The sequence below is a fragment of the Apium graveolens genome, chromosome 2 (assembly GCF_009905375.1).
Source record: "Apium graveolens cultivar Ventura chromosome 2, ASM990537v1, whole genome shotgun sequence".
Lineage (NCBI taxonomy): Eukaryota > Viridiplantae > Streptophyta > Magnoliopsida > Apiales > Apiaceae > Apium > Apium graveolens.
Window position 1 is genome coordinate 35,141,625 of NC_133648.1, and position 13,872 is coordinate 35,155,496.

Consider the following 13,872-nt stretch of genomic DNA (forward strand, 5'->3'; position numbering starts at 1 on the left):
ATATATGTAAAATATACTAGCAAATTTAATAAAATTAAATATTTTATTAATTCCAAAAAAATTCATGACTTTTTAAATATCATGAGATTTTAATGATTTTTTAAATTTTAATTCAATATCACTAGATTTTAAAATATTTTTTAAAATCCTGATTGAATATTTCAAGATTTTAAAAGAATTTTTAAAATTCAGATCGAATACCATCCTATATTAATGAATTATCTAAAATCCAAATTAAATACACTTGAATTTTGAAAATCCAAAAAAATCTATTAAAATGTAAATTGAATTCGGCCCCTAAATTTTGTCCCTCGTAATCGGAATTACAATTTACCAACCTCCTGCTATTGACCTCTATGTTTTCTCTCAACCCAACTTGCCGCCATATTAATATTCCAATTTAGAAAAATCCTAGCAGCTCCTCTTATTACATTTCTCTCAAGTTCGACCAGTTATCTTCCCCATTCACTTTCAAGAAAATGCAAAAGAGCCACTCATTTATGAAGGTGATCAACATTCTCCTTTTTATTTAATTTTTCTAGGGTTTCGGAGTTATACATATACAGTTAAATCTCGATAAATTTAAAGGGTCTTACCGTGCATGCATGCATGTATATTACATACGCACCTTACAATTTTGGATTGTTTATTGGATGGTGTTTGATAGATTAGACAATTTGATGAGGAAACAATTTCAGCTGCTTCTTTTGAATCCGCGTCTACTGAGGATTTTAATTGGTCTTCTGTTATTTTACCGTGAGTACTTCATTTTTCTTTATATATCTTTCTCGTTTATTGCTCTGATAATTGATCTATTATCTTTGGGAATTTCATTATGATGCTAAACCTTGCCCTGAAATATAAGATTCGTTTTAATTGTTTTTTTTCTTAATTCCACTTGTCATTTATCTTTCGATGATGAATTAAAAAGCTTAGTCTGATTTGGTATTGGAAGAAAATTGTTCTTCCTGAATTATTGTAATATTTGATTAAATTTAATTTCTCTTTGGGAGTAAGCTTAGTCGTATTTTGTGCATGTTGATAATGTTTATTGTTTCATGATCTTGAAACAAATGCCAATTAGTTTTGTACCGGGTTGATACATAATAGCAAGGTAAATGCAGTTGAATTAGTGACGGATAGCAATTTTACTAGGTAATATCAATTGAATCCATAACAATGCTGAACAGTTTGTGGTATCTGAACTTTGTTGATCTTGATTAGTCAGATTGTGTGTTGATAGTTTTCATAAATTTTATATTTTTTCATAGATCATAGTAAAATGTTTACTAGTTAATTTCTTTAGGTTTCTTTTCCCGGCTTTGGGCGGCTTGTTATATGGCTATGACGTAGGTGCAACCTCTGGTGCTACCATCTCATTGCAGGTGCACGTTTATTCTATTATAGGCTCCTGACTGTTTTTCAACATCACACATTCATTCTTTTCCCTGGCTCTGTAGAAGGCATTTGTGTCAAATTTAATATTCTTCTGGTTGATTTTACAGTCACCTAAGCTTAGTGGCACAACTTGGTTCAACCTTAAACCATTTCAACTTGGTCTTATAGTACGTTCACTCTATTAAAATCCTATTATTGTACTCAAAGTTCCTGTTAATTGTTGCTCATGCATAAATGTATGCCCTTTATTGAGTGCAGGTAAGCAGCTCCCTTTATGGAGCTTTACTTGGTTCAGTTCTCATCTATCCAATTGCAGATTTGATAGGTATTTATTGCCTAATGTCAGATCATAATTTATTTTTGGAAAGAGCAGGATTTTGCATTCACATTTCAGAATATTTTTATTATTCCTGATTTGTCGTTCTTTAATTAGGGAGGAGGAGGGAGCTTCTCCTAGCAGCCATATTCTACCTGCTTGGTGGTCTTACAACAGCATTTGCTCCGCGTCTTTCTGTTCTTTTGGTTGGTCGTGTAATCTATGGCCTTGGCATTGGTCTGGTGAGGTTCCCTTGTGATAAGTATTGCTTTCTGGTTGAATGTAATTTACTGGAACATTCTTAATCAGATTGATAATGTTTTACAGGCTTTGCACGGGGCTCCTCTATATATATCAGAGACTTGTCCATCTCAAATTCGTGGAACTCTGATTTCTCTGAAAGAGCTATTAATAGTATTGGGAATGTTGGTACGATATGATGAACTTGTTAAGTTGACACCTTCCATCCTCACCATACTGTTCAGATGTTCTCAATAATGTTCAATGTTTCTTCAGTTGGGCTATTATGTAGGTAGTTGTGAAATTGATGCAGTTGGAGGGTGGCGCTACATGTTTGGATTAAGTGCTCCAATTGCTATAATTATAGGGATAGGTACATGGAGTCTACCTCCTTCTCCACGTTGGCTACTTCTCAGGGAAGTTCAAGGTCAAGGGTCAGGGCCTGATTACAAAGAAGAGGCTGTACTTGCATTGAGCAAACTTAGAGGGAGACCTCCTGGTGACAAATTATCTCAGATGCAGATTGATGATGCGCTCATTTCATTGAAGTCTCAAAGTGATGAGCAAAAATCTGAGGGGAGTTTACTAGATGTGGTTGAAGGGCCAAGTCTGAAAGCACTTACAATTGGTGGGGGTCTAGTCCTGTTTCAACAGGTAAATTTGTCCTTGGCCAAGTGTTATAAGTAAATATTATCTAGTCTTGTAAGTTTTTTTATGAAAAATGTAAATAAGCTCATATCGCATGATTACGACAGATAACAGGGCAACCAAGCGTTCTCTATTATGCGGGTTCAATCCTCCAGGTATATGATATGGTTGTGAGGCAACTTCTGTAACTTTCTTATGTTGTGCTTGAATAAAAAATCTTCATACTCCCTTAGTATTATATAACATACCCAATTTGACTCAATCACCCTCACCTCAACCCAATGTTTATGTGCTATGAATTTCTAAAATAATAAAAATTTGAAGATAGTAGTACTTTCTATAGTGTAATTTCAATGTGAATGTAATCATTTCGGATGTATCTGTAATTGCCGATTATGCTATTGAAGACTGCTGGATTCTCTGCGGCTTCTGATGCAACAAAAGTTTCAATTCTCATTGGTGTCTTTAAGGTATGTGCATTGAATTTGAACTCAGGGAAGTAATACGATAGTATGTTTTTATATGTAATTTTATTTATGTATCTGCAGTTGGTGATGACAGGACTAGCTGTTGTTCAAGTTGATAAACTAGGTAGAAAACCGCTGCTAATTGGAGGTGTCAGTGGAATAGTATGTGACTAATTTGCTTAACCCTCGTATGAATTGTCATCTGTATGCACTTGTATATCATATCGTAACAGACAATGATGGAATGATATGTTCTTTTCTTTTTCTTTTTTGTGCTGCAGACCATTTCGCTGTTTCTCCTTTCAGCTTATTTTAAAGTCCTACAAAGGTTCCCTGCACTTGCTTTGATTTCTCTACTTGTGTATGTTGGCTGCTACCAGGTACTGGAGCTGCCTTCTTCTTTTTAATTTTTAACTGAGTGATGCTCATGCAGTACTGGCTATAAGGGTATGTGTAACTGTCATGCAAGGACACAACTAGAATATTTAGCGTTTAAGGGCAAAAAGAAAATATAGCAGAATAAGAACATGTAAATCAGTTGCTGATTAAAAGAGTGTGCTTCATACTTTTACTGTCAAATGTCAATGTTTTTATCCAGCTGCCACTTAAATTTCTTTGTGTTACTAGAGATCTACTATTCTTTTTATTACAATTAGTTTTAAAAACATAGAAAACAATGTTTTGTTCTTTATTCTGTAGAAAGGGGCCTTCATTTATTGTTGTGTTGTTCTTATCAGTTAGTTAATTGATTTAAGGTTGTTGTGTCTGATCTCGAATGTATAAATAGGCATCTTTTGGACCAATCAGTTGGCTTATGGTGTCCGAGGTATTCCCACTTCGAACAAGAGGGAAAGGAATTAGTCTTGCAGTTTTTACAAACTTCGGTTCAAATGCCATTGTAACCTTGGCTTTTCCAACATTGAAGGTACTGTGTACAGCCATGAATCTTTTAGTCCATTGATTCTTGACCAATATTGTACACGTCTGCTGAACATATCAGGCTGATCCATTAATCTTTCCATTGTTTCATCAGGAAAATTTAGGTGCTGGAAACATTTTCTTAGTTTTTGGAGTAATTTCTCTCATGGCACTTGCATTTGTCATATTCCATGTCCCAGAAACAAAGGGTTTGACCTTGGAAGAAATTGAAAGGAAAATCTTGAGTTGAGAGCTAATCAAGGAATACTCAACATTCCATAGTCCCAGTATTGAGTATTTTGTGAAAATGGGAATTTTCTTAGGGGCATACAAAGTTCTCTAGTGTTATAGCTTCAATATAGCTTGCTCTTTTTAGTTATTTTTTTAGCTTTTTTGTTGCAAATATATACAGAATTTAAACTATTACTTTGTCATCAACTAAATCTTAATCTTATGTCAGTCTATCTTATGGAGTTTGTTTTAAATACCATCAACCATTGGTGCTTTCTTCAGATTTGCTGCATGTAGTTGCAGAAGTCAAAACTGACAAAAACCGTCCAAACCAGACCAAACCAAACATACCGAGTATGTCTCACTTGGAAGTACGGTCCGAAGAGCGTAAATTGTATGCAAACCTTAACCTACTCCAAATATTATAGAGGTTATCTCTGTGCAGGGAAATAGGGTAATAAAACTCGTGGGGAGTTACCATATATGTTGAAGATAAAAGTTATTTTTACTTAAATGTGCAAATATTTTCGAAAATTTTGAAGGTTATAAAGAAGACATTAAGAGCTGAAAAAGTATAATCTTCTTATATGGTATTATCTTTGATAACTATTCAGCTTAACTGCAAACACTTTTCAGAAGGTACTGGAGGTAGTTTTAGTAAGCTGTAACTGATTCAGAAAAAATATAAAATAATGCAAATTTAATCGAAAGATAGTTTAAATAAGCAAGGTTCAATAAGAAGACTATTTGCATTATGCTCAGCTCAAAACCAGCAAGCTGATAAAGATCTTTTAGCTCAGCAAGATAAAAGATCTGAATGAACAAAAATGCGTACTACGAAGTTAATTGGGCACATTTGGAGTGTGCACATGCATTAATACTTTTATAGATACGGAAATAGGTTTGTTAAAATAAGTAGGGCTGAGTATTCGGTTATTCGGTAACCGAACCGAAATATAATTCGGTTATCGAATACTAAATAAGGGTAAAAATCAGAACCGAATAATGAATCGAAATAATTTCGGTTATTTATCGAACCGAAATAATTATTTCGGTTAAAACCGAATTAGGAACTTTTTTTAAAATTTTAATAATAAAATATTTAATAAATTACAACAAAGATTAATGATCGTACAACAGTTAACTTATACTGTTAGCTCCACTTTCATGCATCTGAATATTATGGTGTGGTGTCCTGATTACAATAAAAGCACTTCTAATTAGTTAGTTTATTTTTTTATTTTAGCAACTAAATTGAAGATCATGAAAATTAAATACATTAAAATCTAAATTAGGCAAATAGCAATTAAATATAACAAATAAAAAGAGAGGAAAAGTGAAGTTGGGAACGGAGAATTGATAATTCAAGTGAAAAAAAAAGAAAGGAGTTAGGTAAAAATAAATAATATATAAATAAATATATCTATGTATATATTAATATATATTTTTTATTATATTTCGGTAATTTCGGTAATTCGGGTATTTCGGTAAAAAAACCGAAAAAACCGAAATACCGATAACCGAAATACCCGAAATACCGAATAACATAAAAAATCAGAACCGAATTAAAAACCGAATTATTTCGGTTTGGTAACCGAACCAAATTATTTCAGTTATTTCGGTTCGGTATTCGGTTAATCGAACCGAATACTCACCCCTAAAAACAAGTTGTTGTCAAAATACATATCATTATTATTATATGTTTTTAAATCGAAAATTGATTTAAAGCAAATCGGTGTCTATATATAGTTATAAAATGACATCAAACATATTTAAATAAAACTAGATATCTAAATATATATAGGTTCAGAAAAGTATAACCCCAAAACCTGTGGTGAGAGTTGTAAGAACTAAACACATAAATTAGGTGGTATGATATTGGACAAAAAACATTACAAGAAGTTTAGACTGTACAAGTGTATCAAAAAGCTTATCATGAGCAACTCTAACTAAAACTTCGAAACACTACATTAGTTCCGTATAGGCTAGCTTTGTTCTTCAGTTGGTTTGGAGGATCCTTCCATGGTTTTCTGTATCGGTACCTGCAAAATTATGTTTTGTCATTGTCATCACTATTCAGGTACACAAATCTGTTATGTATGGCAATTTATAATTTATATTATGTTGGAAATAACAGAAGCTTTTTGTTTTATTTCCCCGTGAGTGTGTTTGGATACAATATGTAAAGTGTTGATCTTATCTTGTGCTTGTCAAATTAGAGTTGTGTGACTGCAGAAGACGAAGTACTAAAGAATTAATGTACCTTCTTCGGAATTAGTTGATATGGGAATAAAAGATGATAGTTTTAAATTTGAAGTAGCATTGCATGATTTTGACTTCATTTTGTCGGGATCGCTAGATTTTCCTGGCAATGAGTACGATTTGGCCTCAGCAGCAATGGCATTTTGCTTTGAGGCCTTACTGGGAATATCACGCGCTGTTGTAAATGTTTTGGAGGCAGTAAGGGACTTTTTTGATGATGACATCTGATCTGTAGAGACATTAGTTTGTCCCGAGGATTCTGAAGCTTTTGTTGCTGAATCAGAGGATGGTTGAAGATATGAATTTACAGCTTCTTTCATCTTCTCCACCACCATCCCAACTTGGTCAGATGCCTTTGGACTTATTGCATCTTTAATAACCTGAGAAAGTGCTTTTTCATCTTCTCCTGGCTCAAGTTTCTGCATCAAATACTCCTTCACCGAGACGCCTTTATCATACATATGTGTCTGTCCTCCACTTCCAGAACTTGCATCTCCGGAGCTACTATTACTAGTCTTGTCTGTTGACCCCGTGGTCTCAACGGTGAGGTTAGAGATCTTGGAAGTAATTGCAGAAGTTGCATTCGACACTGCATAAGTTGCCGTACACACTACATTACATGCTGCTGGAACCAGCTTTTCTGACACTGTTTCTGTCATTGTCTTACGAGTTGGCTCCTGACCATCTCTCGCCTCTGCAATTTTGGCACTGCTTCCAATGATATGCTTTTCAGTTGATGCTGTGATTTCTCGCGGATGCTGCTTTACATATTCCTTGCATTCTTCAGGTGCTTGTGCTGATTCATAAACTGAGCACAAAACTATAGTTTAGTCATTCAAGTTAGACATGCTTATAAAGAAATTATTAGTTCATTAATATGCACTGAAAATATTGACTAGTGAGGTGAATGAGATTTACTTGGAGCTCCGAGGTATTCTGGATCTTCGTCAATTTCATCTTCATCCAAGTTAACTTCCATAGAGAGGACGGTTTTATCATCGTCGTCCTCATTGTCAGTTTCATTTTTGTTTCCCGTTTCATATTCACTATCAATATTGCTCTGCCTGATTCTCTTGCTGCTTAGTGTGCTCTTGAGCTTCTTAGCCGTGTCCCTAAATTTATTAAGCACCCGCGATTTTCTGTTGGGTGCAGGATCACCAGCATCCAAGTCATTGTGTTTCCCAGAAGTCAAACAAGCCTGATTTGCTGAACTATCAGCTGCAAAACAAATTTTGATATATTGTTAAATTCTACTATAGTAATCCTATAAAATTAAATCAAGTCCACACAAGTTATATGCATGCAAACAAGTTTTCTGAAAGATGAATTAAGCTATGCAAAGAGATATATTTTATCCAAGGTAAAAAGTAATAAATAACATGTCTCTCTCTATCTCTCACACACGGGCGGAACTAAGGTCCAGGGAGTCCCCGGCTCCCTGGATTTTACATTACTAGATATTCCATTTTTTTACGAGAATATGAGTAGCGTAAATGAGCTGTAGGATAATTTTTCTGCGATCCTGCTCTAGAGGCAAAATGTACCTTGTAAAAGTTCTGGGATGGTCTGTGCTTGAGAAGTTGAGCATGTTGAGGCTGGGGTTTTGAATGAACAACTACTTTTTGATGCATCAACTAATTGAGCCATAGTTGAACAATAGGTTCAAATGCTTATATTAATTTTCCTATTGAAACATTAATTGATAAACAAAGTAGAGAACAAAAAGTTGAAAGAAGAACTCGTGTTTGTACATTGAATATAAATACAAGATTTGCAATGAACTAGTGATCTATATACTTTCATGCATTTCTTTTCGGACACAACACAATATCTTGTGAAGCTAAATAAGCTTTTGGATTCTATTTTTATATATGGCACAACAATTTTCATTGCATCATTTCTCAAATATATATCTGCATATATGGACCAAGTCTTTTGTCAAATATTTCTGATCTTGTGTTTCAACTTTTAAGATTTGCATATGAAATACGGGATACTTTCAGCACCCAATATCAAGGAAAGGTCAAATACGGGTTTATAATTGAAATAATTAAAAATTTATAATAGGTTGCTTCGCTAAACATATATTCCTGATATTTTTACCTTGAACTGTAACAAGTGAAGTGAAGCTATAATTGATTCCACAGAACCCACTAATATCCAGCAAATCCCAAAGAAATGCAAGTTGGAGATGCGAATAACAGGTCCAATAACCGTGATTTTAAAGAGGTGTCCAAAAACATATACCCTTCAAATGATGCTGGGTGGTCAATGCTCATCTTTACAACAATGGTTCCAATTTTCAAAAGAACCCACCCATTTGGAATTTCCTAGGCCACTTGTTCTAATTCTCGGATAACATCCTTTTCCGCTAGTCGGAAAACAAGAATGACAAAAAAAAAGAAGCTAAAGTGTCATGTTTCTTGCGATCGTGCCACAAATCAACACATTCCACAGATTTGAACTTCTGTTGCGATACTAAAATCATAAAAAAAAACAAGATCTCTTCATATTAGATGGAACTATGGAACCACATTAGTATAGACCAATCTTTAGGCCAAAGTGTATAATCAATCAATCACCTCCCAGTTCACATGCTAACAAAGTATTAATCTATCAGAATATAGATATGAACATTAGAATAATGGATCAGCATTAAGAAGTCTGACCTAGCATCATACAGTAAATTATATGCAGCATAAGCATTTAGTACTACATTGTTACAAATTTACACAAAAGATTGAAAGAAACATTGACATTCTGAATCCACGAAAGTATATGCCCAGCCCTCTATAATAAGCCAGACATAGAGTATATCTCACATGAAATTACAGTGGGGAGGGTGAAAGGTTTAAAAAAAAGTTATTTACAATTAATTCCTAAAAGTAGACGTGTTTGTACACAAACCCTCAACGAAATAAACGCATATACCTGCCCCTAATATTTGTCAAATATACACATCAGCCTTTTTACTAAATTTTCTCCATGTACCCCGCCAATATCCAATCGTTTTTCAGCTCAGTATGCCCTCTGTTCTCATCTTCCAGCTTAGTATATCGTTGGAAACAATCATCACTGGACACCTTGATCAGGGTGTTAGGTGCATGATTTTGAACATTCGTAGCATCAAAACAACAAGTAACTCAAACAAAAACATCCAAATACAAAATTATCAAGTCACAGACAAATACACATCAATCTTACATACATAATTATATGTATGAACCAACAAATATAGACTACGAACAAAAATATCGAATTAAGATTTCATTGCACCTCTCTTCGATGTTGCTTATTTTATACAAATTAATCAACGATTTAAACCAATAAGATAATTCAAGCAATAGAAAACTTGAACCTGAGAATAGAATTTGAGGTTGTTGAAAATTTCAGATTACCATCTAAAACTAGATCTATTATTTGAGAAGATAAATTTGATGAGATATAGAAGTGATTTATGGTGAGGAAAATGAAATTTGGTTAGTGAGACTAGCCAGAAAACAAACAAATTCAGTCTGTAGCCAAAAAGTCGAGTGATGAACAGGAGAACCGTAAACAAGATATACAGAGGTATCTTCGAAATTAATATGGCCACATTATACGTGGAGCTGAGGCACTTTTTTGAATTTTGAGCGCTTCTGTGTATAATCGTGGATAATTCTATGACTAAAATGTAAATAACCCTAAATAATAACGGATAAGAAAGGAGGGAGTCGGTAGAGATGAATCATAGGGCAGACTGGGAACAGGTATGAAGTACATGGAAACAAGACAATTGAGAATTTCTAAAGCTTATATAAACAAGAAGATATTCAGAATGAGAAATGAATTTAAAAGGTAATTCGACCACTTGATTCCCAGCAGTCGAATTATGCTTCATCGGTGCATATGGATAGCTTCATCACTGAGAAATAGTCAAGCAAATTCATTAAATGCAACAGAACAACAGATATGTACAAATGGTCAAAATTATAACTCCCAACTAGTCTTACAGGTATGTAAGATGTGAAGCAGCATGACTAATTATATAGAGAAAATGAGAAATTTGATACTAATATATGTTTCTAAAACTACACTGCTACTCTTTACTATGGTATCAGTTTCACGTCGTGTAGAAAAGTCAAAAGATTGTTTAAAGTTATAATATATTTGAGATATGAATATCGTATGATAGAAACTTATGAATATTATATATGTACACACATATAAATTGCTACAAGAAGCTGCAAGAAATCCAGCACTGTTTAGTTTGGACTCGCATCTCCTGTCATGAGAGCAACTGCCTTTCTAGTTGGACAAAGTGACCATGTCCTAAAAAGCTCTTACCCAAATTAAATTGAATCAGACTTGAGTACACATTTAATTCTCTGTTTTCTCCCATAATATTCTTTTATAGTTCCAGATCCTAATTTACAATCAGGACCAACATTCTGCCCCTTAGACAAGTCATATCACAGTATCCAGACTCTCCACAAATATTACTATAAGATTCAACATAGAATGTTGCATCTATTCGTGTTCTTCAAAACATATTAAAAAACAGAGTTTAATACAGAATTTCAAGCCAACTGTTTTCATTAGTTATATTTAGCATTAAATGTGAGACAAGGTAAAGAAAAATACCGCAACGTGTATGGAAAAAGACCCTTGGGCAGTAAAACGTGCAGCAAGGTAATAAACAGGGTCCACCGAAATTTTCTGTTCTGGCAGTATTTGATACCCTAAACTGATACGTTCAGGCATATAAAATCCAACAATATATGGCACTTTACATAACTTTTATTTGTTTTCAGGTTCTGAAACAACCTCATTTCATTTGATTAACCAACTTAAAAGCATACTTTGATGCTTTGGTGACACTCTTTTTCCAAAGATAGGTAATGAACTGGATAAACTGTAAAAATGATAGTAATAAACAAGCAGCAAGTTCATCATAAATCTTAAACCCACCTGCTTAGGACAATCTGAATCCTAACGAGCAATCCCCACAAGTTGATCACATAACTGATTAAGTACATGTGAAAAAAGAAGAGTGAAAAAGTTAAATAGCTGCTCGTCCTGTATAATTAGGACCACAATGTGAAACTACAGATTTTTCTCTTATTCATCAAGAGACAGCATAGTAAAAAGTAAATAAAATATTAGTAATCCCTATATTTTTCTATTAGAGAGACTGTTTCAGGTGGGGAGAGTTTAGAAATGCAATACATGAAGAAAGATATCTATGACTAAAAGAAACATCAGAATACTTAAGTTTTTCACTAGTCATTATGATATGGCTCTTCTGCACAGAACACTTTAGACAACCGTCCAAACTATTAATATTTTGGATGATAGCAATATTGTATAAGCAATTTAAATATGTAAATTGGTTAAGAACTTGTTCTACCTAATATTTACATATGTAATGAGCACACATATACCAACATATCCATCAATAAACACACAAAGATCATCTAAAACAAGAATGTAAACAAGAAACAATTTCACATTTCAAAGTCATTCACATAACTTATGTATTATCCATCACATAACTTATGTATTATCAATCAGCACAATATAAAGGCGAAAATCATCCTACATTTGAAAAACAACAATTAAAGCTCCAAGAGAGCAAAAATCTAACCTCCCGTCCACCAACCAAATAATCATTTATCACACTGACTAATCTGTTGATACGAATTAACCGCATCAAACTTATTCCCGGACCAATCCTTCTGTTGCATCATAGCATACTCAAATCCAGGATAACCACTCATATGCCCATAAACCGGCATTTGCATTGGCATAGGCATTGGCACCATCTGTGCTCCATAATGCATCGGAACATGTCCACTCACATTTCCACTCCCACTACCACTTCCACTCCTCGACTCATTTAAACTCAGAGGCACAGGAGTCGAATCAAACAACTGATCATTCGCCTCACTTCCTCCTCCTCCTCCTCCGCCTCCTCCTTGCATTCGTTTCAAATAAAGCCTATACTTCTGTAAATGACTGGCGACATTCTCGCGTGTCAATCCTTCCACATTCATCAACTGCATAATCGTCTTCGGAACCGCATTCTTAATTCCTAAATGCGCCACTACATCCACAAATCTCTTGTGCAATTGCGGCGTCCACACTAATCTCTGCCTCTTCAACGTCTCCGATTTCTTCAAATCCGTCCCGGTCCGATCCGTCTCGTCTACATCAAACTCCACACACATTGAATTATCAATTGAATTGAAATTAGTCACTAACTTCGAGTATTGTCCACGTAGGCTCGACAGAGTGATCTCCGAGGCGCGAGTGACGTCGCCGGCCGTCCGGTAGGGTTCCGGAGAGATGTTGAACGCCGATGCGAGTTCCGGCGTGATCAACGGCTGAGATAACGGCGGGAGCTCGTCGGAGGTCGGTAATCCGAGCTCCCACTCCGATACATGACGGTCGTAGTCTCCCATGTGTATGTATAGGTGCGTAGTTATGAGTGAATCATCCAAACGTAGTATGATAGAGAGAGAGAGAGAGAGAGTCAGAGAGAAATGAGGAGAGAGAGACAGGATAGTTCGGTGAAGTTAGAGAGAGAATAGGGGGAGAGGGGAGAGGGGAGAGATAGAGAGGGTAAGGGCGTGTTTGGCTGGAGTGAAATAGAAAAATTAATGGAACTTTACGCTTTTTGAGATGAAAAAGTGCAGGATCTATTGCCTACGTGGACTAGATATTTATCTTCTATAAATATCTTTTCTTCCTTTTGATTCATGTTTTTTGTCTTTTGTTTTTCGTTTATTTGCTATATTGAGCAAGAGCAACTATTTTCTTTCAAGTTCGGATGACCTGAACACTTGCTTATTTATTTTTATTTAAAAAAACATGTTTAATTAATTTATAGATTTATATATATATATATATATTACTCCTAAAAAGTTCTAATTTGCTAAAAAAAATTGATTAATTCCTAATTAATTTTTATAAAATATTTTATCAATTAATTTCTAAATTTAGTTAACCGTTGTAAACCATTTTTGAATAATATATTTTTTTGTCAAGATTGAATAATATGTTTTAGCATGTAAGCTTAATACATTAAATGTTATTATTATATTATATTATTATTTCTGTGAAATTTGGATTATTCAATCAATTTAATATATTTAAAACTGTGATTTATCTTCTAACATTCCAAAAAAAATTGAAAAGAAATTACCTCATATTTAACCACCATTTCTGTTCTTTCCTCCCCTAAAAAGGTATCATATTTAACTTTCATTTCTATTATTTTCTTCTCTTCAAAAAATCTTGGAAACTCAAAAACACTTGTAAGCAAATAACAAGTAATAACCCAAATAAACCAGTGATATTAGTATTTTTATTAATATCACCGGGTTTATTATGCCTGTCTAATAATATATG

The 13,872-nt window shown here is 34.2% G+C and overlaps 3 protein-coding genes across 6 annotated transcripts; 1 reads left to right on the forward strand and 2 right to left on the reverse strand.

Annotated features, from left to right (window-relative positions):
* The first annotated feature begins 409 nt into the window (after positions 1-409).
* LOC141705900 (D-xylose-proton symporter-like 3, chloroplastic) lies at positions 410-4,447 on the forward strand. Its single transcript, XM_074508765.1, has 14 exons — positions 410-506; positions 668-756; positions 1,307-1,385; positions 1,506-1,565; positions 1,657-1,723; positions 1,832-1,956; positions 2,042-2,143; positions 2,231-2,608; positions 2,710-2,757; positions 3,010-3,072; positions 3,151-3,231; positions 3,351-3,449; positions 3,857-3,994; positions 4,103-4,447. Exons 1-14 carry the CDS (start codon positions 480-482, stop codon positions 4,235-4,237), a joined length of 1,491 nt encoding a protein of 496 aa, XP_074364866.1. The 5' UTR covers positions 410-479; the 3' UTR covers positions 4,238-4,447.
* Positions 4,448-5,989: 1,542 nt separating this feature from the next.
* On the reverse strand, positions 5,990-8,168 carry LOC141688117 (uncharacterized). Its single transcript, XM_074492873.1, has 4 exons — positions 8,025-8,168; positions 7,399-7,698; positions 6,482-7,288; positions 5,990-6,260 (listed from the first exon to the last, which is right to left on the reverse strand). Exons 1-4 carry the CDS (start codon positions 8,125-8,127, stop codon positions 6,217-6,219), a joined length of 1,254 nt encoding a protein of 417 aa, XP_074348974.1. The 5' UTR covers positions 8,128-8,168; the 3' UTR covers positions 5,990-6,216.
* Positions 8,169-9,220: 1,052 nt separating this feature from the next.
* On the reverse strand, positions 9,221-13,118 carry LOC141707284 (transcription factor LUX-like). Of its 4 annotated transcripts, XR_012569021.1 has the most exons (4): positions 12,107-13,117; positions 11,431-11,484; positions 10,331-10,384; positions 9,221-9,555 (listed from the first exon to the last, which is right to left on the reverse strand). XR_012569021.1 is itself a non-coding variant. In XM_074510351.1 (2 exons), the coding sequence occupies exon 1, from the start codon at positions 12,921-12,923 to the stop codon at positions 12,129-12,131; it is 795 nt and encodes a 264-aa protein (XP_074366452.1). In that variant the 5' UTR covers positions 12,924-13,118; the 3' UTR covers positions 9,221-10,384; positions 12,107-12,128. The 4 variants fall into 4 exon arrangements, 1 of the variants encoding a protein (XP_074366452.1); XR_012569022.1 differs by lacking the exon at positions 11,431-11,484 and having other exon boundaries at positions 12,107-13,118; XR_012569020.1 differs by having other exon boundaries at positions 9,221-10,384.
* Between the last annotated feature and the right edge of the window lie 754 nt (positions 13,119-13,872).

Excerpts from the sequence above, each read along its gene's own strand:
- LOC141705900 (XM_074508765.1), top strand. The coding sequence starts at position 480 with ATGCAAAAGAGCCACTCATTTATGAAG. Across the intron at positions 757-1,306 it reads TGGTCTTCTGTTATTTTACC|GTTTCTTTTCCCGGCTTTGG; the intron begins GTGAGTACTTCA and ends TAATTTCTTTAG. Across the intron at positions 3,073-3,150 it reads TTCTCATTGGTGTCTTTAAG|TTGGTGATGACAGGACTAGC; the intron begins GTATGTGCATTG and ends ATGTATCTGCAG.
- LOC141688117 (XM_074492873.1), bottom strand. The coding sequence starts at position 8,127 with ATGGCTCAATTAGTTGATGCATCAAAAAGTAGTTGTTCATTCAAAACC. Across the intron at positions 7,289-7,398 it reads AGAATACCTCGGAGCTCCAA|TTTATGAATCAGCACAAGCA; the intron begins GTAAATCTCATT and ends TTTTGTGCTCAG. Across the intron at positions 6,261-6,481 it reads ATCAACTAATTCCGAAGAAG|GTACCGATACAGAAAACCAT; the intron begins GTACATTAATTC and ends ATAATTTTGCAG.
- LOC141707284 (XM_074510351.1), bottom strand. The coding sequence starts at position 12,923 with ATGGGAGACTACGACCGTCATGTATCGGAGTGGGAGCTCGGATTACCG.